The sequence below is a fragment of the Lepidochelys olivacea genome (genome assembly GCF_965140295.1).
Source record: "Lepidochelys olivacea isolate rLepOli2 genome assembly, chromosome: 14".
Lineage (NCBI taxonomy): Eukaryota > Metazoa > Chordata > Testudines > Cheloniidae > Lepidochelys > Lepidochelys olivacea.
Genome location: NC_140424.1, coordinates 38837222 through 38860156, shown reverse-complemented (window position 1 = coordinate 38860156; position 22935 = coordinate 38837222). Strand labels below are relative to the sequence as shown.

At 50.6% G+C, this 22935-nt stretch overlaps 1 protein-coding gene across 1 annotated transcript; it reads left to right on the top strand.

Annotated features, from left to right (window-relative positions):
• Nucleotides 1-3540: 3540 nt before the first annotated feature.
• On the top strand, nt 3541-21251 carry LOC311530995 (uncharacterized protein; the record flags this gene model as incomplete). The annotated part of the gene is made up of 4 exons (XM_084648058.1): nt 3541-3564; nt 7432-7657; nt 13750-13863; nt 14235-21251. 4 exons carry the CDS (start codon nt 3541-3543, stop codon nt 15599-15601), a joined length of 1731 nt encoding a protein of 576 aa, XP_084504184.1. The 3' UTR covers nt 15602-21251.
• Nucleotides 21252-22935: the final 1684 nt, after the last annotated feature.

Genomic DNA, 22935 nt, shown 5'->3' with positions numbered 1-22935 from the left:
TTGGGTGCGGAGCTGAAGGCTGGGGGTGACAGGAAACTGAGGCCCGTTAAGCGGAAGTACGTTTCCCTTGCACTGAGGCAGGGGGTAACAAGGAGATTCACAGTCTGGGGCACCCTGAGAAAATGTCACAGCCGGAACCTGCAGTGTGTGGAGCTCAGGGATGGTGAAATAACACCGCCAAGGGGCTTAAAAAACCAAGCCACCTCCAATGCTGAGGATTCCACAAGCTCCCTTGGAAGCTATTCCAGAGCTTAAATATTCAGATGGTTAGAAAGTTTTCCTAATCTCTACCCTAAATCTCCCTCCTCGCAGCTTAACACTTTTACTTCTCGTCCTACCTTCAGTGGCCATGGAGCACAACTGATTCCCAGTCTCTATAACAGCCCGTAGCATGGCTGCAGACCATCGCCAGTCTTCCTTTCTCAAGACTAATAGATCCATTTTTTTAAACCTTCCTCCACAGGTCGGGTTTTCTAAACCTTTGATCATTTTCTGTTGCTCTCCTCGGGACTCAATCCCATTTGTCCTCATCTTTCCTAAAGTGTGGTGCCCAGAACTGGACACAGGACTCCAGCTGAGGACTCCCCAGTGCCTAGCAGAGCGGGTCCCGCAACTTACATACCACACTCACGTTAATACATCCCAGAATGATACCAGTCTTTTCCGCAGCTGCGTCAACGGGTGACAGCCAGACAGCGTCTGAGTGACTGCATTAAAGACCATTCCCCCTTCCCCCCATTATTCAGTACAAGAGACACTGGGGGTTTGAGAAACTAAATTCTTCTTTATTCTTTTCAAACCAAGAAATAAAACCTAACCCCCTCCCCATCCAACGCCCAGCTCGGCAGGGTGCATTTCAGCCCGAGTTCAGCACATTGCTGCTCCAGCCACACACGTGCCCCAGGGAAAGAGGAACAAGTTAAAGCTGGTAGAAAAACACAATCCATGAGAGAGGCATTTGCCCGGCATCCTCCTCTCAGCAATGGGGAGACGCCGATCCCTCTCCACATCAGTTCTCTTGGGGCATCATTGGTAGTCCTTTAAAGTTCAAGGATGACTTCATCCAGCACTCGTAGGACATTTCCTCTCTCTCTCTCTCTCTGGGACATGTGCAGTGAGTTCACAGTTCTCAACCTCAGCTCTCTGGCTTGCAAGAGCAAACAGTGCCCTTTCAAGGCCCTGTACACCCACCCACTCTCTCCCCGTCCCGCTCCTGACTGTATGTCACATCTCTGCAGGGATCAGGCAGTAACTTCCTTACCCATTTCAGGGTATGTCTACACTGGCAAGGTTCTGTGCAGTAAAGTTACATCACCGCTCAGAGAACGCTGAAGGGAAACCGCTGTTGTGTGTTCACACTGTCAGCTGCGTGCGCAATAGCGTATTTACACTTGCGGTACGTGCATCGGTATTCGGCGGGTGCACTTTGGGCACCTATCCCAGAGAGCATCTCTCCCTCTTCTGCTGCTAAGTGTTGTGGGAAGGCGGAGGGGGTCGCGGGGCATCCTGGGTCCTGTCCCAATGCCCCGTGATGCATTGCTTCGCTTCCCAGCAATCCCTTGGCTTCCATCCGCATTTGGCACCATCTTTCAACCGTTTGTTTACTGCACGCTCTGCCTCATCGGTCTGCAGGAATGAATCCTGCACTGCTGACCAATATACTGCTCGCTCTTACTAACACATCACAAGTGGCCGTGGACTTATTCCTTAAACTGCAAAGGCAAGAGGTGTCCGACATTGATCTCGCCACATGCAGTATCTATGACTTGCAATTGCCTATAGCATTCACGCAGGTGCTGACCACAGTGGAACACCACCTTTGGGCTCAGGAAACAAGCACTGAGTGGTGGGATCACCTCATCATGCATGTCTGGGATGATGAGCAGGGGTTGCAGAACTTTCGGATGAGGAAAGCCACATTCATGGGACTGTGTGATGAGCTCGCCCCAGCCCTGCAGCACAAGGACACGAGAATGAGAGCTGCCCTGCCGGTGGAGAAGCGCTTGGCGATTGCACTGTGGAAGCTGGCTACTCCAGATTGCTACTGATTAGTCGCTAACTAGTTCAAAGTGGGAAGTCGACCGTTGGACTCATGTTGACGGAAGTGTGCAGGGCCATTAAGCGCATCCTGCTATGAAAGACCGTGACTCTGGGCAACACGCGTAACATTGTGGCTGGCTTTGCACAAATGGGCTTCCCTAACTGTGGAGGGGGGATAGATGACACACATATTCCAATATTGGCACCAGACCACCTAGCCTCCGAGAACATTAATAGGAAGGGGTATTTCTCCAGGCTCTTGTAGATCACCGTGGGCGTTTCACGGACATTAACGCAGGCTGGTCTGGAAAGGTGCATGACGCACGCATCTTTCAGAACACTGGCCTGTTCAAGAAGCTGCAAGCAGGGACTTTCTTCCCGGACCAGAAGATCATCGTAGGGGAAGTTGAAATGCCCATTGTGATCCTAGGAGACCCTGCCTATCCCTTAATGCCGTGGCTTATGAAGTCATACACTGGGAACCTTTACAGCAGCCAGAAGCAGTTCAACAACAGGCTGAACAAGTGCAGAATGACTGTTGAGAGTGCTTTTGGCTATTTAAAGGCCCACTGGTGCTGCCTATATGGGAGGCTGGAGCTGGCCGATGACAATATTCCTATGCTTATAGCTGCATTCTGTACGCTCCATAATATTTGTGAAGGGAAGGGTGAAAGTTTCACTCAGACTGGACCGTTGAGGCTCAGCGCCTGAGGGCTCCATTTGAACAGCCAGAGACCAGGGCTATTACAGGGGCACAGCGCAGGGCTTAAGGCTCAGGGAAGCCTGGAGGAAGCAATTTGAAGTTGAAAGCCACTAACCTTTGTTGCTATGTCCGGGAGTTCAATGCTTGTAATGCTAGGAGGTGATTGCGCTGTGGTGGATGGGGGAAGGGAGGGTCCCAGGAAGAAGTGGGGTCCCAGGACGGTTAAAGATTTGTGTATGTCCAGGTATCATATGCAACCTTGTTCTTTGGAGTAGAGTGACAGGGCATGTGCGGAATGCAGCAGGTACTGCCTGGAGCCAGGATGTTGATAAGAGTGTGTTGGCAGTGGGGGGGGGGGGGGAAGGAGCATGGGAAAGAGTTTTGCGACAGCAGCTGCAGGGGCGGGTGGGAGCAGAGCTGCTCGGTTTGCAGTCCTATGAGCACCTGCAGCATGTCCGCTTGGTGCTCCGTAACGTTTTTGAGCTGCTCCGTGGCTTCTTTCTGGCCTGCCGCATTCTCCTTTTGGTCCCTCTTCTCGCTGTCCCACCATTCCTTCAATTCTTTTTTTTCTTGTTGTCTTCCCTATTTTTCTGTGGTCTCTTTCTAATCCTGTGCAGCCGTTCAGCCAGCGATAAGGAAGAGGGAGGCTGGGCTCCCAAGGTCAGATCTGTGAAGCCAAAATGCACCATTTTACAGAAGCACTATTGTTTGCAACACAGAGAGCACCGAATCAGGGTTTAAAAACACAGCCACTATTCACATACCTGTCACTGACTGGCTGACCCCAGGCAAACAACATGAGCAACAAGACCCCCAAAATGGTGAGTAACCATAGGGGCATGGGAATTCAATGTTCCAGGACAGTACTGTGCAATGGGCACATGTAGGATGACCAGATGTCCCGATTTTATAGGGACAGTCCCGATTTTGGGGGCTTTTTCTTATATAGGCATCTATTATCCCCCACCCCCGTCCCAATGTTTTACACTAGCTATCTGGTCACCCTAGGCACGTGGCTCTTGGGGAGAGTCAGCACTGTAGGGGGGCATTAAAATCATTACTGTCCCCACATTTTCCACAGGCAGTCTTCATTATGGAAGATATCTTGCAGCTGAGGGTGAGCAGGGAATCAAGGGAAGGTCTTCTCCAACACTGCGTCTTCTGCCCTTGCCCTTATGCGGCTTGCTTGTGTGCAGCAATGCCTCCCCTCCCCCTCCCCCCGCACCCCCCCAGCGATGGCTGAGTGGTGCGGGAACAGTTACCCTTAATGGGGCAAGAAACAAAGCAACTCTGCCAAAGAACCTGCGGCAGCGGATTGCCCAGTATCTCCATGAGAGTTTCATGGAGATCTCTGAGGTAGATTCCCATGAAGTGAGGGAGTCCATCAACACCCTGTTCTGCCGCTTTTCCTAGGCATGTGGTGGTAAGCGCATCGCACAGATGCAGGGCAGGCTTCTGCAAATCGCTCCCACAAGCTCAGCACACAGACACAAGACGGCCTTCTCCAGCCCTCCTACCCGCCAACAACTCACTTCAGCGATTCCCAAAATCAAAGCCACTTACCAGGGGCCTCCTGTCCTGTTTCCGCCTCACCAAACTCCAACCGCTGTGACTGGCTGGCCACCTCCAGGGTAGAGAAGAGCTCGTGGCTTCATGCATCTGTGAACGAGTCATCCTCTGCCTCTGCGTCCCCCTCCCGCACCACATCCCCGTCCATGATTTTCTCCTGGCTCAGTCCACTCTCGACTGTCCCCTGAGCCGCCAAAGTATCCGCAATGGTCTCTGCAGTGGTGGGGTCGCCGTCAAGTATCACATCCAGCTCTTTGTAGAACCGGCAGCTCACGGGTGCAGCACCAGAGCGGTGGTTTACCTCCCGCGCCTTGTGGTAGGCGTTCCGCAGCTCCTTCACTTTGACCCTGCACTGCAATGGCCCCTTTCTGTCATGCATCGTGAAATCTGCCCATAGGTATCATAATTCCTACGGCTGGAGAGGAGGAGAGACTGGACAGTCTCCTCTCCCCAGATGCTGATGAGCTCAAGCAGCTCGGCATTGCTCTAAGGGGGGGGGAATCACCTGGTGCATGGAGCAGGCATGGTCACCTGGACATATACGCTGAGACCACTGCACGCATCACCGAGCAAACAGGAAGGGGACTTTCAAAGTTCCCAAGGACTTTAAAGGGTAGGGCTGATGGTTGGTCACCTGAGGGCAGGGCAGTAGAGTTCAAACCGATGACCGCAGAGGCGAGAACAGGCGTTGTGGGACATGACTGGAGGCCAGCTGCAATGGTGTAATCGCCACGGTGTTCACACTGACACCCCGGCACTGTAGCCCGGCGCAGAAAGCCGTACGCCTCTCATCGGGGTGGATTTTTCACTGCACTGCAGCTGCGCAGTTTCTGCACACAAAGTGGCTTGGCCGTGTGTGCACCTCTGCAGCTGGAGCGCAAAAAGCTGCTTTACTGCACAGAAACTTGCCAGTGTAGACAGACCCTTCGTCTCTAACTCTCGGAGTGCGTATCCAGCACTCGCCCTCAGTGTTTTTGTGTCTAGATACTCGTCATTTTCATTGTTCTAAGAACAAGAAAAATCTCACGACAAAGGCTAGGGAAACGTGAAAAGAAAATCAGAAAGGACTATTTTGGAAAGTGATCATTTGTCTTTTGAAGTCCTCAATAAATCCGAGCTCCATCCTGTCAGAATAATTTAATATCAAAATACATGACAGAACAGCCTTCACCAAAAAGAGAAAAACCCACAATCCAGGGTGGGCTACAAACCACTTTCTCATTCATGAAGTGAAATCCCAGAGAATCTTAAGATTCAAAATCTGGAGAACAAATTTGCCCATTTCCTTCTGAACAGGCCAAACCTGCTTTACTCAGCACTGCTGCATTATTTGGCTCTGTTATTGACAAAAGTTTTAAGCATCATCGTCATAAAAGAAAGAGGAAAACAAGACAAACCTAACCAAAAACTTCCTGTCTACAAATGATCTGGATTTGGCTGGAAGAACTCCAGATGCCACTTTACCAATAGATGGAGGCTGGGATTTGTAGACCTGAATTTATGGGGGCTAGTTTGTTATGGCTCACCAGTGATCTGATTAGAATAATTTAGGTTCATGTCCCAATTCAGGCTCCTAGGGGGTTAAAGAACATGGATAGTCTATGGCAGGAGCGGACTCTTGTGGTGTGTGGCCAGGGCACTGACACTGAGGGCAATGCCAGAGTTTTAAGATCTTTATTAAAACAAGTGAAAAAGCAATCAAAGCTACAAGGCACAGAGTCACAAATAAGTAATACAATTCTAAAGTTCCTGGTGGTAACATTCCTACTCTAAAGAGTAGCCCCTCTTCACTGGACACTCAAATTCAAAGGCTGAGGCAAGTCATCCCCAAAGGGACAATACCAGCTTGTTAGATTCAGTTGAGGATCAGTGCCAATATAACATCACAGCATTGAGATATGCATTTTAATGAAAACAAACAGGAGTTTATCAACTAAGGTTAAAAGATAGTGAAGCAATAAGACCAACAGGTTACTCGTCAAACACCAGGTATAACAGGATTCATATAGTCCGAGTTTAACGTTAACAAGTGTAATCCATGGCTAAAACATTCTCCCAAGGTCACCAGCCAACGTTGCTGGGATCCCCCTTTCCATGAATGCAAAACACGTTCTCCTGTTTGCTTCCTGAAGGATTGCAGGGTGATGTTCTTCTCCTCCAGGTGTCCAGTAAACCGCTGAAGTGCCCCCCCGACCCCATTGTTGGTTCTCCAGTGTGCTCTTTCTGTTGGTCCTAAATGTCAGTGGCTCTCAACCTTTCCTGACCACTGTACCCATTTCAGGAGGCTGATTTGTCTTGCCTACCCCCATGTTTCACCTCACTTCAAAACAACTTGCTTACAAAACCCGACAGAAAAATACAAAAGCATTGCAGCCACCCTATTATTGAACATTTTCTCATTTTTACCACATCATTTTATAAATCAATCGGAATATAAATATTGTACTTACATTTCAGTGTTTGGTATATAGAGCTGAATAAACAAGTCAGTGTCTGTATGAAATTTTAGTTGGTCCTGACTTTGCTAGTGCTTTTTATGTAGCCTGTTATAAAACGAGGCAAATATCTAGAGGAGTTGATGTACCCCCTGGAAGAGCTCTGTGTACCCCCAGGGGTACAACTACCCCTGGCTGAGAACCACTGCTATATGCAAACAGGACTTCAAATGTGTTTGCAAACAGGACTTACAATGCTTCATCTACATGTGAACTGGGGGAGAGATATGACTAGATATCTCTTGGTCCAGCAAACCCTGTTTGTCAGCACTGCCTGGATTCAGACTTTACAACAGTTTCCAGTATATAAACGTAGTTCCTTAAATATCATCCCCCCACACTTCTTGCAATGATCCTGAGGACCAGTATTAGAGACTTCCCATGACCCACTGTGGATAAACACTATGAAAGCAGTGTCTGAGGAGGAGTGAGTTGGTCAGGCCTGATCGTGGTTGCCCTCATAGAACAATGCACCCTTTTCTGGTCAACCCTGAAGGGCTTAGTGACATAAGAGGCAAGGTCTGGGGCAGGGGGGCTGCAGATCGGTGGGTTGATCGCTAGGACCCAGGAGCGGCTGGGGGGCGGCTCTGGGGGGAGGATCGCGGGGCTCGGGCCCGGCCCCAGGAAGTGACTCGCAGCCGCTGCGGGGACTCCGGCTCCCGGCGAGATCCCCGCGCCCCGGCGGCTGGTGCTGGGAGCCCGGAGCCCGGGCTGCAGCCGGGAGAGGGGAACCTCCAGCCGGGCCCTGCCCGCTGCTCCCCGGGAGCCTCTCCCAGGGCAGAGCCCCCAGCCCGGCCAGGGCCCCTTCCCGGCCCGGCCCCTGCCCCGGGGGGCCCCGCTCGGAGGGAAGGTAAGAGAGACCCGGCACCCCCGGGCTGCAGGGGGCGGGTTTGGCCCCGGGCTGCTCCCCGCGGAGCCGGCTGCGATTCCCTGCCCCGGGCCCGGGAAAGCTGCCGCAGCCCCCGGCGTGTGCGGGGGGGGGGGGGCTGGGACAGCCACACATGGGGGGGGGTGCAGATAAGGGGGGATTCGGGGGGGGGATAGGGATGTGTGAGGCCGGGGGCAGGATGGGATGGGGGCGGGGCAGTGGTTGCACTGAAGGGAGGTTGGGGCGATGCGGGGGGGCGGGGGGGAATTAGGGGGCTGGGGGGAACAAGGCGGGAATGGAGGGAAGATGTGAGCGGTGGCGGTGTGGGGGGGAGGCTGGAGGCAGAGTGGGAGAGCAAGAGGAAACTGGCTGGGGAAGGGAGAGCCGGGGGGCAGGGAGAGGGCTGCAGGCAGAGGGGTGGGGAGAGATACAAGGCAGCTCCCCTGCCCCGTGGGGTAAGGGAGGGTGAGGGGGCTGCCCTGCCCAGCGGGGATTTGTTCCCCTACAAATGGTCAAACCAGCAGTGGGGGATGGGCAGGGTGACCGTCCCTCCCGAACTGGGCAGGACAGTCCTGAAGTGCAGAGTTCAAGTCCCGGTCCTGGGCTGAAGGACTCCCGGACACCATTTGTCCCGGATTCCCTGGGCCGGGGCTCTGCACCTGCCCGAGGCTCCGGGGCAGCGCCAGCCTGTTCCCCGGGGGTGGGGCTGAGGTGGGCCTTCGCCCCCCTTCGGCACGAACCCCCCGCTCCTCCTGTCCCCCCCGGAGGCCCCACCCACTGGCCAGGCCAGAAGCTAGGAGCTGGGCCATAATAAGAGATTCCCAGGCTGCACTGGGGAGCCCCAGACCCTCCACCTACCCTGAGGGGTGGGCAGACGGGCCAAGGGACGCTCTCAAGCACCCCTGCCCAGGGCAGGTGGAGGGTCAGGACCCCTTGCAGTGACCTGGGCTCCCTGGGCAGCTCTTATCATAGCCTGGCCAGGGGGCAGGGCCTCAGGGGGAAGAGGCGGAGCCGGGGGCGTGGCCTCAGGGAAAGGGGGCAGGGCTCCCGCAAGTGTCCCACTTTTGCCTTTTGAAAAGTGGTCACACTAGGGGTAGTGGGTGGGCAGGAGACTTCCCCCAAGGGCTGCGAATTTACAAGGCAAATGTCCACCCACTGCCCCTTCCCCCCCCTCCCAACTTTCTATTTGTGTTTAAAGACAATCTTCTTAATTGGGGGGGGGTCCTGACTTCTGGGGTGACAGGACTGAACAGGGGCTGGTCTGATTTCTGCATAGGATTCGGTGTCCAACCAGAGTCACTGCGAGCCGCAAGGAGTGGAATTGGGGTTTGGTTTGGTTCGGTTCAGTGGCAGTCGGTGTGTTCAGTTCTGGTTCAAGACACCCCAGAATGGTCCAGTTACCAGGAAGTGCCCCAGAAGGGGCGGGGTGGTGGCTTGCTTCAGTGCGGAACAGAATTTGGGGCCTGGGGCCTGCCTCAGGTTGTGACCGTTGGAGGGAGGAGCTGCCCCAAGGGGTGGGGACGGGTGAGAGGAGGCCTGTCTAAGGGGAAGAAGAATTGAGCAGCCTTTTCCCTTGGGCTTGAAGAGTTAATGTTAACTCCTGGGGCAGGGAGCCCCCCACCTGTCTTCCCCCCCCACTCCCTGCTCCTGTGGGCTGTCCCCTTCTCTTCTCCTTCTACCGGGACAGGCTGTTCCGGTAGTGATCACATGCCTGGGTGTTGTTTTGTTGTCTTGTTTTATAATGAAAGAGAGATCAGAGTAGGTTTTGTTTTATCAGATATTGAGCTGAAAAACTGCTGAAACTCTGTTGTAACTGGGAGCCGTTTTTCGCTGAGTTCAATTCACACTGGCGCCGCGGCGCTCCAGCCGGGGTGCACAGAACGTTATTCCACTGGCCGGGGTGGAGAACCAGCCGCGCTCTAGCCATGGAGTCAGAGCACTCTACCTGCCTTGCCAGTGTGGACGGGTAGTGAGCTAGTGCGCCCGGGGCTCCTTCAATGCGCTCTAACTCGCAAGTGGAGCCAAGCCCTAAGATGAAAAATGATGGTTCAAGTCTGGGTCCAGGTCAGTTAAGCATATCGGTTCAAGCTGGTTCTCTGGTTCTGTTCTGGTGTGAGTCCAGGTGGGCAAATGAAATCCCCAGCTGCTGAACTGTCCTCATAAGGGGGGCTGGAGGGCTGGCTATTGCTATGGAAGAGGAGGCTGGTGTCTGTCTCTGTCTGCTCATGATATTAGCACCCGGGAGTTAATTGAGCTCCCTGGGTCAGTTGATGCTGCCTCCTGCGTTGTGATCTGGGGCCCGGACTGAGCAGCTGTTGCTCCCGTAGCGGGGTCTGTGCCAGGGAGAGACCTTCATTAAGCCCCCTCTGTGCCCAGCCCAGGTGGGGAATTTTGATGTTCCTGGAACTAGCCCTCTGGGGCAGCCCCAGGGCTCTGCCAATGTCAGCTCTTGAGCCAGAGTTTCCAGGTGCTTGGGGGAAAGGGCTGGGGCCGGGCAGGAAAGTGACTCTGCACAAAGGACTCTTTTCAGGGCATATGTCTGCAGGTCCCAGAGCTGCTGCCCTCAGTGACACAGCCAGGCTCACGCTGGAGAGCGAACGCCCATGGGAACGGGACAGTCCCCAGTTCTCCCAGGCAGAGGGGAGAGGGAAGGAGACAGGAAGGGGAATGGTGAGACCAAAATGGGCAGCAGGAGCAAGAAGTGGGGAGGGAGACTCCCAGCCCTGCCCGGATCCATTCCCTGCATCCCCCTGGGCAGACTGACTCTCCTGGGAACAAGGGGAGGAGCTGTCAGAGGAAAAGTCAGTTCCTGCCCTGGCCGAGTCCCCACGCTGCCCTCGGGGCCAATGTCAGGAGGAATCCCCCAAAGTGGCTCCTTTGATTCTGCTCTTTTCTAGCATTTGTCTTAGAGACTGTAGCCTTTTATTTTATTTAAAGTGAATTTAGTGTGTGGGATCACACCACCCTGGGTTCGGCTCTGGTGGCTACAGTTTCAAGCTTAATGGAGTGAAAGTCACCTCTGCTACTTGCCTCAGATTTACCATCTCTAGGAACACAAAGACCAAGGGCAGTGACCACACAGACATTCACAAGTACAAGGTCTAGTGCTGTTTTACAAGTTTTATTAAAGTAACTATTAAAGTTATGAGTACCCAAGCATACAGAAATTCCATACAGACCTATGCATGAGTTACAAACATAGTTATACTCACATCCTCCTAGATAGTGTTACAGTCTGTAGGTCTCTCATGGATTGATCATCAGTGGAGGGATGGTTCCTGCTGGAGTTTTCCCCTATGTCACGGTGTATGCACACCCTGTCCCGAAAGGGGATGGGAAGTGGGTGTGTGGACACCACCGGTGAGTTTACTTGGCTGTGTCCAACCCCGCTAGCCCAGGGTCCAAGGACCACAGCAAAGGCCATAGCCCCAGTGCCTGGGGAAGCATGGCCTAGTGGCCAGACTTACTAGTGCGCAGCCCTTTGGTGCAGGGTGGCGGGGCCTAGAGGCCAGTACCCACCAGCAAGGGGGGCTGGCAGCCCAGGTAGGGAAGACCCAGGGCCCTAACAGTGGCAGAACCACTGGCTCAGCAGAGAATCCTACTAAAACACGCTGAGCTTACCTGGATGGGAGATACCCCTCCATCACCCTCCCTGGGTCACTTCCTGCCGTTGTCCCTGGTGAGGCAGTCCACGAGGCTTCTGGGTCTCCAGCACATGTAGCTTCCTGGGACTCCGTCGGTCGCAGGGTCCAAGCTGGTCCTTGTGGCTGTAGCCAGTCCTCAGCGGGACCGACCAGCCCAGGTCCTTTCTCTCCAGCTTCCAACCCAGAATGAGCTTGGCTTCCTCCCTCTAGACTGCTTCAGCATCTGGAGCATGCCCAGTCTGGCCTAGGGTGCTGGACTTCTGCTATCCATAAGGTGGGTGTAACCCTGTCTTGGCGAGTGTGGCGGATGCGCTCCCAGTCACACTACAGGGAATTCAGTTTTCCTAATCTGGGCACCCTCTTTTATATGGTGAGTCCGACTATACCTACATTCTGTGCACGTTCATGAAAGTGTCAACCCTCTTTGTTCTTATTGGATTGGTGTCCCCCAGAAGCACAAGGGACCCCAATTTCTATTGGTCAGGTAGGTTCTATTTATTCTCATTAGCACTGATTCACAATTTATACCCTGTGGTTAAGACACATGTTGCAGACAGATATGCCATTACAACATTTTTGTGATTTAAAATTAATCTTCTGGCCAATTTTTCACAATATTACCCACTTGTGGCACCGGGTCATTCCTCAGTGACGTACTGAGGTCAGCATTTCTTTGCTCCAAGGCCTAATATGGCTAAGCTAAAATCTTACAAGCTTCAGCCTGTGGGCCTTGTGTTTCAATCCTGCTTACTTAGATACCTAATGCATACCTATCCCTTCTACTATTAATCAATCTTATACTTTTATAATCCTACAATTTTACTCTATTTAACATAAAATGATTATATATGACATAACATATGAATTAATCATAACATCACACAATAAATGACAAAAAAACTAAAATAATTGGCTACAGGGCTCTGTCCTGGGAGGGTTTAAAAGTGCCCCTGTGGGTTCAGCCTTGGTGGGAGGGGCCGGTCTATGTTGTAATAAAGTCACTGATGGTTTTACCCAGTGTAGCAGAGTCCAGTGCGTCTGTCTGCAGGGAGAGAGCTAAGGAGGGAATCGGGGTGTGAAATGGACTCCAGCCCCTTCTGAAACCTCCCCTGTCGCCCCGCTCGCCCTGACAGGCTGAGGAATCCCATCCATGTTTCACTCCAGATTGTCCTGTCTTCCAGGGCACAGGGAAGGGAAATGGCTGTGATGGAGCCAACTCAGGTAGGGAATTTTTCAGGGAAGTTGTTGTAGGGGGGTAGGGCCAGGAAACAGACAGGGTGAAGCAGTGAGGGGACAGGGTGATAAACCTGCTGAGACACGTTCAACCTGGGCCTGATTTTCTGAACAGGCCTATTCCATTTCCCCCCATTTCTGAAACAGGAAAAAAAAAATCCTGGGCAGGGCTGGGAAAACTGACCAGACTCCCAGAGCTGCATCCTCACCCCACTGGCCAGAGGCTGCTGTGAAATACGAAGGGAAGCTGTCGGGATTCCTGTCCCTGCCCCCGGCTCAGAACTCTGCTTCCCGTATCAGCCTGTGGCTGGCAGGCGGGTGGGAAATGAGAAGACCCTGCCCCGCTCCGTGTGCTGGGGGGGACAAGAAGCTCTCACTGTCTCCCACCCCCTCAAGCCTCCTGGCTGCTCTGAGCAGGGTGCGGGTGGGATTCTGCTTTTCTGGGCCTCCTCCCCTGTGACTAGTGGGATTCTGGCTGGGGCTGCAGGTGCTGAGTGGGGAAACTGATGTTTCAGATGCCGGTGACCTTCGAAGAGGTGGCTATGTATTTCACCCAGGGGTAGGGGGCTCTGCTGGACCCCGCTCAGAGAGCCCTCTACAGGGATGTCATGCAGGAGAACTATGTGATGGGTAAGGGATTCCTGTGCCCTCAGCTCTTAGATGCCGTGGGGTCTGCACATCTGAATCTCGTCAAGTTCTTCCATGGTCAGTTGGATTGGGGGGAGGAGGGTCGCATAGTTCAAAACTGCAGAGAGGAAGAGATTTGCATCTACATACCCCCTTCAAGGGAACAGGGAATTCAGAAACCTAATGGACATGCTAATTCATCCCCATCTTTCCAGCTTTCAGGGGATCAGAAGCAGGGTATTGTCCTGCCTGTATTATTTTTCCTTCACACCCATTCACCTTTCTCCATCCGTGGGGAGGGCTCTAGGTTCTGCAGGCTTGGAAATAGGCAGGAGTTTAACACCTGAGCTGTGTGTGTGTCAGCAAGTCCCCCAGAGCTCATCTTCCCTGAGACCTCCTAGTGAGGGTGTAACAACACCTCCGTGCCCTCAGATCTGTGCTGCTCCCAAGGGGTCTGAGTTCCCACAGTCCCATGTAGGGTCAGGTTAAACTCAGGGAATGTTCCTTGTGACAAATACTCTACCAAGACTCCGTGAGCCCTGAGCTTCCCTGATTTCACCCCCTGCGCAGTATTCCCCATTCCCAAACCTGACCTGATTGCCCAGCTGGAACGAGGGGAAGAGCCGTGGGTCCCAGATCTCCAGGCTGCTGAGGAAAGGGAGAGCCTGAGAGGCACCTGCACAGGTGAGGAATGAGGGAAACTGAGACAGAAACATCTGGTGAATGAAGGAAAAAGTTTGGACTCCCAAAAACTTACTGTGAGTGAAAGCCGTCAGTTGTGCCCCATCTCAACCAGGTCAGGGCGGCCGTCAGCAGATGTCCTATCATCAAGGCAGATATCAGTCATGGCTTCCCACCCACCTTGTTAGCTGTGGGAATTTCCTCCCTGACTTTGCTTCCCTGGGAGTGTTTGGGTGGGATGTGGAGGCAAAATCCAATGTCTCCATCTCCCCAGCAGTCACTGTGTTGTGTTTCCCCTCTTTGCTATTCCCCTTTCGGTCCCTTCTCCCCGGCACAGGCAGTGACTCCTGTCTGGATTCTCTCTCTCCCAGCAGGTGAGAGGACAGTGAGTGAGAACAAGGAGGAGAATCTGCGTCAGGAAGGGCCTGAGCAAGTGGAACTGCAGGAGATGTTTTTGAGAAGAGCCGAAGGGACTTTTTCCCAGGGCTTGGAGCAGGGAAATGCCTGGGAAGATCGAGACAGCTCAGAGATGCAGCTGGGAAACTATCCCGGGAAGAAACTGGATGAATCCACTGAACATGGCGGAGGATGCAAGGATCCCAAGGAAACCTCAGTCCAGCAGACAAGTCACAATGAAGAGAAACCCTACAAATGCCTTGACTGTGGGAAAGGATTCCGTTTCAGTGCAAACCTTGTTAAACATTGGAGAACCCACACAGGAGAGAAGTCCTATGAATGCTTGGACTGTGGGAAAAGGTTCAGTGAGAAGTCACACTTTATTACACACCAGAGACTGCACACAGGAGAGAGACCCTATGAATGCCTGGAATGCGGGAAAAAATTTAATGAGACGTCACATCTTATGTCACATCACAGAACCCACACAGGAGAGAAGCCCTATAAATGCTTAGACTGTGGGAAAAGCTTCAGTAGGAAGCCTTATCTTATTAAACACCAGAGATTGCACACAGGAGAGAGACCCTATAAATGCCTCGAGTGTGGGAAAGGTTTTATCGAAAGTTCATCCCTTACTAAACATGAAAGAATCCACACAGGAGAAAGACCCTATAAATGCCTTGAATGTGGGAAAAGCTTCATTCAGAAGTCAGAACTTATTATACACCAGAGACTGCACACTGGAGAGAGACCTTATAAATGCCTTGAGTGTGGGAATGATTTCAGTAGTCGCTCCCGCCTTATTAAGCATCAGAAAATCCACACAGGTGACAAACCCTATAAATGCCTCGATTGTGGGAAAAGTTTTGTTGACAGAACAAAACTTACCACTCATCAGAGAATCCACACAGGAGAGAGACCCCATAAATGTTTAGACTGTGGGAAAAGCTTCATTGAGAAGTCACAACTTATTCTACACCAGAGACTGCACACAGGAGAGAGACCCTTTCAATGCTGTGAATGTGGGAAAAGTTTTATTCGGAGCTCAGCGCTTATTACACATCAGAGAACCCACACAGGAGAGAGACCTTATAAATGCCTTGAGTGTGGGAAAGATTACAGTGAGAGCTCAAAGCTTATTACACATCAGAGAACCCACACAGGAGAAAGACCATACAAATGCTTGGACTGTGGGAAAACTTTCAGTCAGCGCTCACATCTTACTAAACATGGGAGAATGCACATGGGAGAGACACCTTATAAATGCCTTGACTGTGGGGAAAGGTTCAGTAAGAGCTCAGAGCTCACCAAACATCAGAGAATACACAAGGGTGAGACACCCTAGGAATAGCTTGACTGCAGACACACATCAGTGACCCACACAACAGAGAGACCTTGAACGTGGGGGAAGGTTTATTTGGTGCTCCCAGAGTATCAGGCATTTGCAAATCCACACAGGGAAGAAACCTCTGAGATGTTTGCAGTGTGGGACATGGTCCACATGGAGTTAACACCATGTTGGACATCAGAGACTCCTCTACACAGCAGAGAAATTCTCTAAGGGCCCTGACTGGGGCTGGCCATGGTGACCAACCCATTTCCTCATTCCCACACACATCAGGGGCATTCAGCTCCCAAGGATCCAGCTGCCCATCACTGCGGTGAGGATCCAGCAGCAGCCAAGCAGCAGCTGGTCAATGACCCTCTGGCTCTGCCTGGTCTAAGCAAACCCCAGGCAGAGGAGGAGAAGCCCCCATCAGCTCCTCCTCCCTGCTACAGCCCTGGCTGCTGAGCTGATGGGGCACAGGTGGGGGAACGGAGAGAGAGAAACTCCTCCAGCCTCTTCCTCTGCCTGGCTGAAGTTCCCCCCTCTCCCTTACCTTCCCAGGTGGGGTCCCCCTGCCATGGAGATGAGGAGAAGAACACTTGTGCCAGGCCCCACTTTCACTCTAGATGCCTGTCCCCACCCCGCATCTTCCCCAGCCCCTGCGCTGGGCTCCACCACTGACCTGGAGCTGTTCCTTGCACGGGGAGTGTCCTTGGGGGCTAGTAACTCCTCCCTTCCCCAAATCCCCCAGGGCACTGGGCTATGGGCGATCAAATATTAAGGGACCAGGCCGATGAGGACACTGGGAGTTGAATGGTTGGGGATCAGGGGGAGCTGCGTGCTGGGGCTTTTGAGTGTTTGGGCACCGTGGGATAAGAGGAGAGGGAGAGCACAGCGGCAGAGACTTGCTGTCTCTCATCACTCACCCTCTCTGCCCCTTCTCCCTGCCCCCTCTGCATTCAGGCAGCACCACTGAGAGGGGCTGATTCCCACAGGGCCTTTTGTGGGAGGCCTGGAGATCCCACTTCTGCCTCTGCAGTATCAGCCTCTAAGCGTGTCTATGGTAGGAAACATGGTCAGGATTAGCCAGCGCATCTCTGTGACCCTGTACCAGTTTTTCTACTGTAAACTCTCCCTGAGCATCTTATGTGCAAGGCTGAGATTTGTCATGGATATTTTTTTTAATAAAAGTCGTGGACAGGTCACGGGCAATAAAGAAAAATTCACGGAAGTCTGTCCATGACTTTTACTACTAATATCCGTGACAAAATGGGAGAGAGAAGGCTCCAGCACCTATTGTTGCTGGGGTCTGGGGTTCCATGTCAGCTGGGGAGGTGCGGGGGCTCTGGCTGGGGTCTCCAAGGGCCCCCCGCCACCACCTGCAGCTCGGAGCTCTGAAGCCGCCCCACCATCCATGCCTGCTGGGAGCTATGGGGGGCCCCCAGCCGCCCACAGTGACTCAAAGCTCTGGGAGCCACCCATTGCAGCCAGGAGATGTGGGGTAACCCCATGGCCTGCAGCAGGTCAGAGCTCCAGGGGGCAGCTCTCGGCTGCCATGGGTGGCAGGGGGACCCCGCAGTTCCAAGCCACCACGGGCTGCAGTCACGGAGGTCTCTGGAAGTCACAGGTTGCCTGAGTTCCACAACCTCCATAATAAAACCGTAGCCTTACTTATCTGTTCTGACCCCCTCCCATTCACAAAGTGATTGTTAGTCCCTGAGTTCCCCCTTGGGGACAGATTGTCTCATTCCTAGATAGTCTCATATTACATCAGGCCGTGCTGAAAAGCATTAGTGTTTGTACATTTTCTCCCTTTATGCACAAGAATTAATGACATGCTAAATAAATGGGGAGCAGGGACAATAAAATGTGGTGGTTTAGCATCTGTGCTCTTTCAGGGCAATGGGGTGAGTCTCAGGGATTCCCTCCTTCCCCCATCACTGTCATGCTCCACTCTCGACACAGCAGCCCCTGTCCAAGCGATGGAGAGTTTTATCCTGGTTTCGTTCTACCCCTCCATCTCCTAGGGTGTCACTTACCCCCGTGTCCCTGTCTCTCCATGCTTAGGAATCACAGTTTGATGTCTATGATCCTAAGTCAGACTCCGGAGGGCTGGAGAAGAAAGTATCATATACCTAGGAGTGGATGGGGAAATCCCATTGAACCTCAAAGCACAGTTTGACCTTTCAGCTCTTTAGCCCTGTTTCCATCTATTGGTAAAATTGCTTCCTGGCTTTTTCTAGGCTAGTCCAGATCATTTGTACATAGGAAGATTTGTCTTTCTTTCTCTTTTTTTTTATTATGATGATGCTAAAGCTTTTGCAACTAATACAACCAAATAATGAGGCTAGTTTTAGTGGCTTCAGAAGAACATGGGTAAATTTATTTTCCTGATTTTGAGTCTTAAATGATTCTCTGAGATTTTACTTTATGAACAAGAACGTGTTTTATAGCCCACCCTGGATTGTGGGTTTTTCTCTCTTTGTGAAGGCCGTTTGGTCACATACTTTGATATTAGTTTGGTTTGACAGGATGTAGGTCAGATTCATTGAGGACTTGACAAGACAAATGATCATTTGCCAGAACAGTCCTTTTTTAGATTTTATTTTGATCTTTATCTAACCCTTTGTCATGAGATTTTTTTGTGTGGTTTGAACAATGACAGTGATCAATATCTCTCAGCACAAGCAGTGATGGTATGAGATACATTCACAGTGGTCGAGCCTGAGACTGAAACAGGGAATGAAGTTACTGCCTGATCTATGAAGTGATGTAAGATACCATTTGGAGGGGCAGAAGATGAGGGGAACAGAGCTGGGAAACTGCTGGGTTTGCTCCTCAGAGCCAGACGGCTGAGGCTGAGAACTGTGAACTCGCTGCACCAGTGCCAGAGAGAAACTTGAATTGGATTGTGAGTGTCTTGTGCAGCTGCCCATGAAATCTAAAGGACCATGAACGACACTCCAAAAAATGATCCGGGGGTAGGGGGCAGCATCTCCCTATTGCAAAGATGCTGAGGTTGGGTGTAGACAAGAAGGGAGCCGGGGATATCAACAGACCTGGGCAGCCTTGAAGCCAGACCGATACCCAGCATTGAGGCCAGAGGGAGATGGGCAACCTTACAGTTCAGCTGCTCACTGTGGTACCGTGTCCCATATTCTTCATAGGGATACTATTGTGGTATGATTATAGCATAACTATGATGTATTTTTTTCAAGATAGGTCATGTGAAAGATCATTGAAAAGGGTATGATTTACTGAATATGATTATCCTATTTGTATGCATCTATCTTTTTGTATCTGAAGTTAGGAATATTGGCTATGTATTTCTGTTAGAAATGTGTTTACACTTGGGGAACACCCACTAGGCAAAAGATTGTCAATAGGGCTGTCAAGCGAATACAAAAATTAATCATGATTAATCATGCAATTAAACAAATTAATTGCAATGAATCGTAAGATTAACAAAATTAATCACACAGTTAATCGAGCTGTTAAACAATTATAGAATACCATTTATTTAAATATTTTTGGATGATTTTTACATTTTCAAATATATTGATTTCAATTACAACACAGCATACAAAGTGTACAATGCTCACTTCATATTTATTTTTGATTACAAGTATTTGCACTGTAAAAAAACAAAAGAAATAGTATTTTTCAATTCACCTAATACAAGTACTGTACTGCAATCTCTTTATCATGAAAGTTGAATTTACAAACGTAGAATTATGTACCAAAAAAAACTGCATTCAAAAATAAGTGTAAAATTTTAGAGCCTGCAAGTCCACTCAGTCCTACTTCTTGTTCAGCCAATCGCTCAGACAAACAAATTTGTTTACATTTGTGGGAGGTAATGCTTTCCACTTCTTGTTTAGAATGTCACCTGAAAGTGAGAATAGGTGTTCTCATGGCACTGGTGTAGCCGGCATCACAAGATATTTACGTGCCAGATGTGCTAAAGATTCATATGTCCCTTCATGCTTCAACTACCGTTCCAGAAGACGTGTCCATGCTGATGACGGGTTCTGCTTGATAACAGTCCAAAGCAAAGTGGATCAACACATGTTCATTTTCATTATCTGAAATGCCACCAGCAGAAGGTTGATTTTCTTTTTTGGTGGTTCAGGTTCTGTAGTTTCCACATCAGAGTGTTGCTCTTTCATGACTTCTGAAAGCAAGCTCCGCACCTTGTCCCTCTCAGATTTTGGAAGGCACTTCAGATTCTTAAACCTTGGGTCAAGTTCTGTAGCTATCTTTAGAAATCTCACATTGGTACCTTCTTTGTGTTTTGTCAAATCTACAGTGAAAGTGTTCTTAAATGAAACAACATGTGCTGGGTCATCATCCGAGACTGCTATAACATGGAATATATGGCAGAATGCGGATAAAACAGAGCAGGAGACATACTATTCTGCCCAAAGGAGTTCAATCAAAAATGTAATTAATGTATTATTTTTTTTTAATGAGCATCATCAGCATGGAAGCATGTCCTCAGGAATGGTGGCTGAATCATGAAGGGGCATATGAATGTTTAGCATATCTTGCACTTAAATACCTTGCATTGCTGGCTACAAAAGTGCCATGTGAACTCCTGTTCTCACTTTCAGGTGACATTGTAAATAAGAAGCCAGCAGCATTATCTCCTGCAAATGTAAACAAACTTGTTTGTCTTCGGGATTGGCTGAACAAGAACTGAGTGGACTTGTAGGCTCTAAAGTTTTACATTGTTTTGCTTTTGAGTGCAGGTATGTAACAAAAAACTGTCGATTTGTAAGTTGCACTTTCATGATAAAGAGATTGCGCTTCAGTACTTACTGAGGTGAATTGAAAAATACTATTTCTTTTGTTTATCATTTTTACACTGCAAATAGTTGGAATAAAAATAACATGTACTTTGATTATAATTACAACACAGGATACAATACATGTGAAAATGTAGAAAAACATCCAAAATATTTAATACATTTAAATTGGTGCCCTATTGTTTAACAATGCAGTTAAAACTGTGATTAATCATGATTCATTTTTTTTGAGTTAATCATGTGAGTTAACTGCAATTAATCTACAGCCCTAATTGGCAGTCTAAATGGCTGGCTGGGAAGGGCCATTAGGGAGAACAATAGGTTTTAAAAGAAGCTAATCTCCCAGCAGAAAGCCTTCCTGAAGACCCTACAAACAGCCTGGAGTCACGGCTGTTGTGACACTACAAAGTCATGTGACCAGATCACCTGGTACTGGACTCCATCTTGGAAAACCAGTGTTTTTCCACTGAAAGGCATGGGAACCAAGCATGGAGACAAACGGTGCTCGTCACATACAAAAGCTGTTTAAGACAGAGGAGAGACATCAGCATGGTTCTTCACTGACTCCCCGCCCAAAGGAGATTCTGGGAAACCCTTGAGGAAAAAGGACTGAACTGGGGGGGAAGTGCTGAAGCCAGGCTAGAGGGGTTTCTAGACTGTGAAGAATACCTGAGGTTTTTAAGCTGTAAGCAAGGGCAGCCAGCCCCTTAAGAATCTCTGTAATCAGCTTAAATAATTATTTAGGGTGAGAAGTGGATACTCATATCCAATCTCTTTAGTATATAAAGCTTAGATTGTGCTTTGTTTATTTGCTAGATTATCTGCTTTGATTGGTTTGCTATCCCTTATAATCCCTTAAAATTGATCTCTTGTAGTTAATAAACTTGTTTTTGCTTTATCTAAAACAGTGTGTGTGGGAGTCATAACTTGGGGCAGAAAGCTGTGTATATTCCTTTCCACATTGAGGGAGGGGGCAAATTTCACGAGCTTATGCTGTACAGTTCCTTGTGCGGCGCAGCAAGACGGTATACACTGGGTTTACACTTGGGGTAGGGGGGCATGCCTTAGGAAGTGGGAGGAGCCTTAGCTGTGCCTTCCCATGCAGAGCCGATCACAGAGTCTGTATGAACTCCAGCTGGGTGTGTCCCTGCCTGTATGTGTGCTGGTAACGTGCAGACTGAAGCCTGGGAGAGGGCTTGGCAGGCTGGTCACAGCAGTGCAGTGTATAGGAAGTCCAGGCTGGTGGGTCAGGCAAGCTCAGTGGTACCCCAGTTCCAGATGGCACCATGGGAGGAACCTGTCACAACCTCCTCCTCATCTACTGCAGTGTCCTGTGTGAGGATCAGAGAGACTGTCTCTGCCCCACTTACCCCACACTGCATCCCTCTTGTAACTAACCCCCTGTGCCCCATGTTCACCACTTGTGTATGGTTATGATATATAATGTACAAAGTGTGCCTGGTGAGGGATCATTGGAAAACTCATGATCTGCTGAATATCACGCTGTTGAAATGCGTGTAACACCAGTGCATGTAGAATGGTGAGATTTTACTCTGTGTTTGTTACGAGGGTGACCATATTCCAGGTTCTCAAAAAGGACGCTGATGAGGAGGGTAGCTGGGGGAGGGTGAAGTTTTGGGTGCTGGAGGGGGCACTCACAAGCTGAGGGCAGTGTCAGTCACTGTCTGTGTCAGGGTGCAGACACAATCCCAGAATGCAGCGACAGCCATCGCTCAGCACCTACCTCCTGGGAGCCAGGGTATGGGCTGTTCCCCTCCCAGTTTGACACCATACCATTAATCAGTACTTGGAGTACAGTCTTTCAGCCAGTCGTGCATCCACCTTACAGTAATTTCATCTAGACCAACAAATTCCTCCCTGCTGGTCAGAACTGAGTCTAACCCGGCTGCCCCCTGGGTACTTCCCCCACCAGCGGAAAGCAGAAGTTGTCCCCGACGCATTCCCAGAACTTATTGCATGTTGGGTGCTACTAGGGTGGCCAGGTGCCTGGTTTTCGACCAGAAAGTCCAGTCTAAAGGGGGAGCTGACGGTGTCTGGTCAGATCTAGTGACCGGACACCCAAAGTCCAGTTACTGAGAGAGCCTTGGGGGGAAAGGCAGGGCAGAGGAGGAGCCTATGGGGAAGAGGCGGGGCAGGGTGGGACCTCGGGGGAAAGAGGTGGGGCAGGGGAAGTTCCAGCAGGGCTGCTGGTGTGCCTGGTTTTTAAAAATGACCAAGTTGGCCACCCAGGTAGCTAGCTGAGAGGCTGTGAAAAATATGAACAAACCTACACATATCACTTTTCACAGCAGCAGACTTACTAGCTAGCAATAAATAACGATTTTGATGTGTATATGGGTAAGGGGACTGTTGGCCTCAAGATCCGGAGACTGACAATGGGCAGGGGCCAATGCTGCGGATCAGCCTGGTGGACAGGGCAGGCAGGCCAAGGAGGAAGTCAGGAGGCCGGGGTCGCATCCTCTCTGTGAGCTGTAGGGGGCAGAGCAGGGCGGGAGGCGCTAAGGAGAGAGCAGAGCTGGGCTG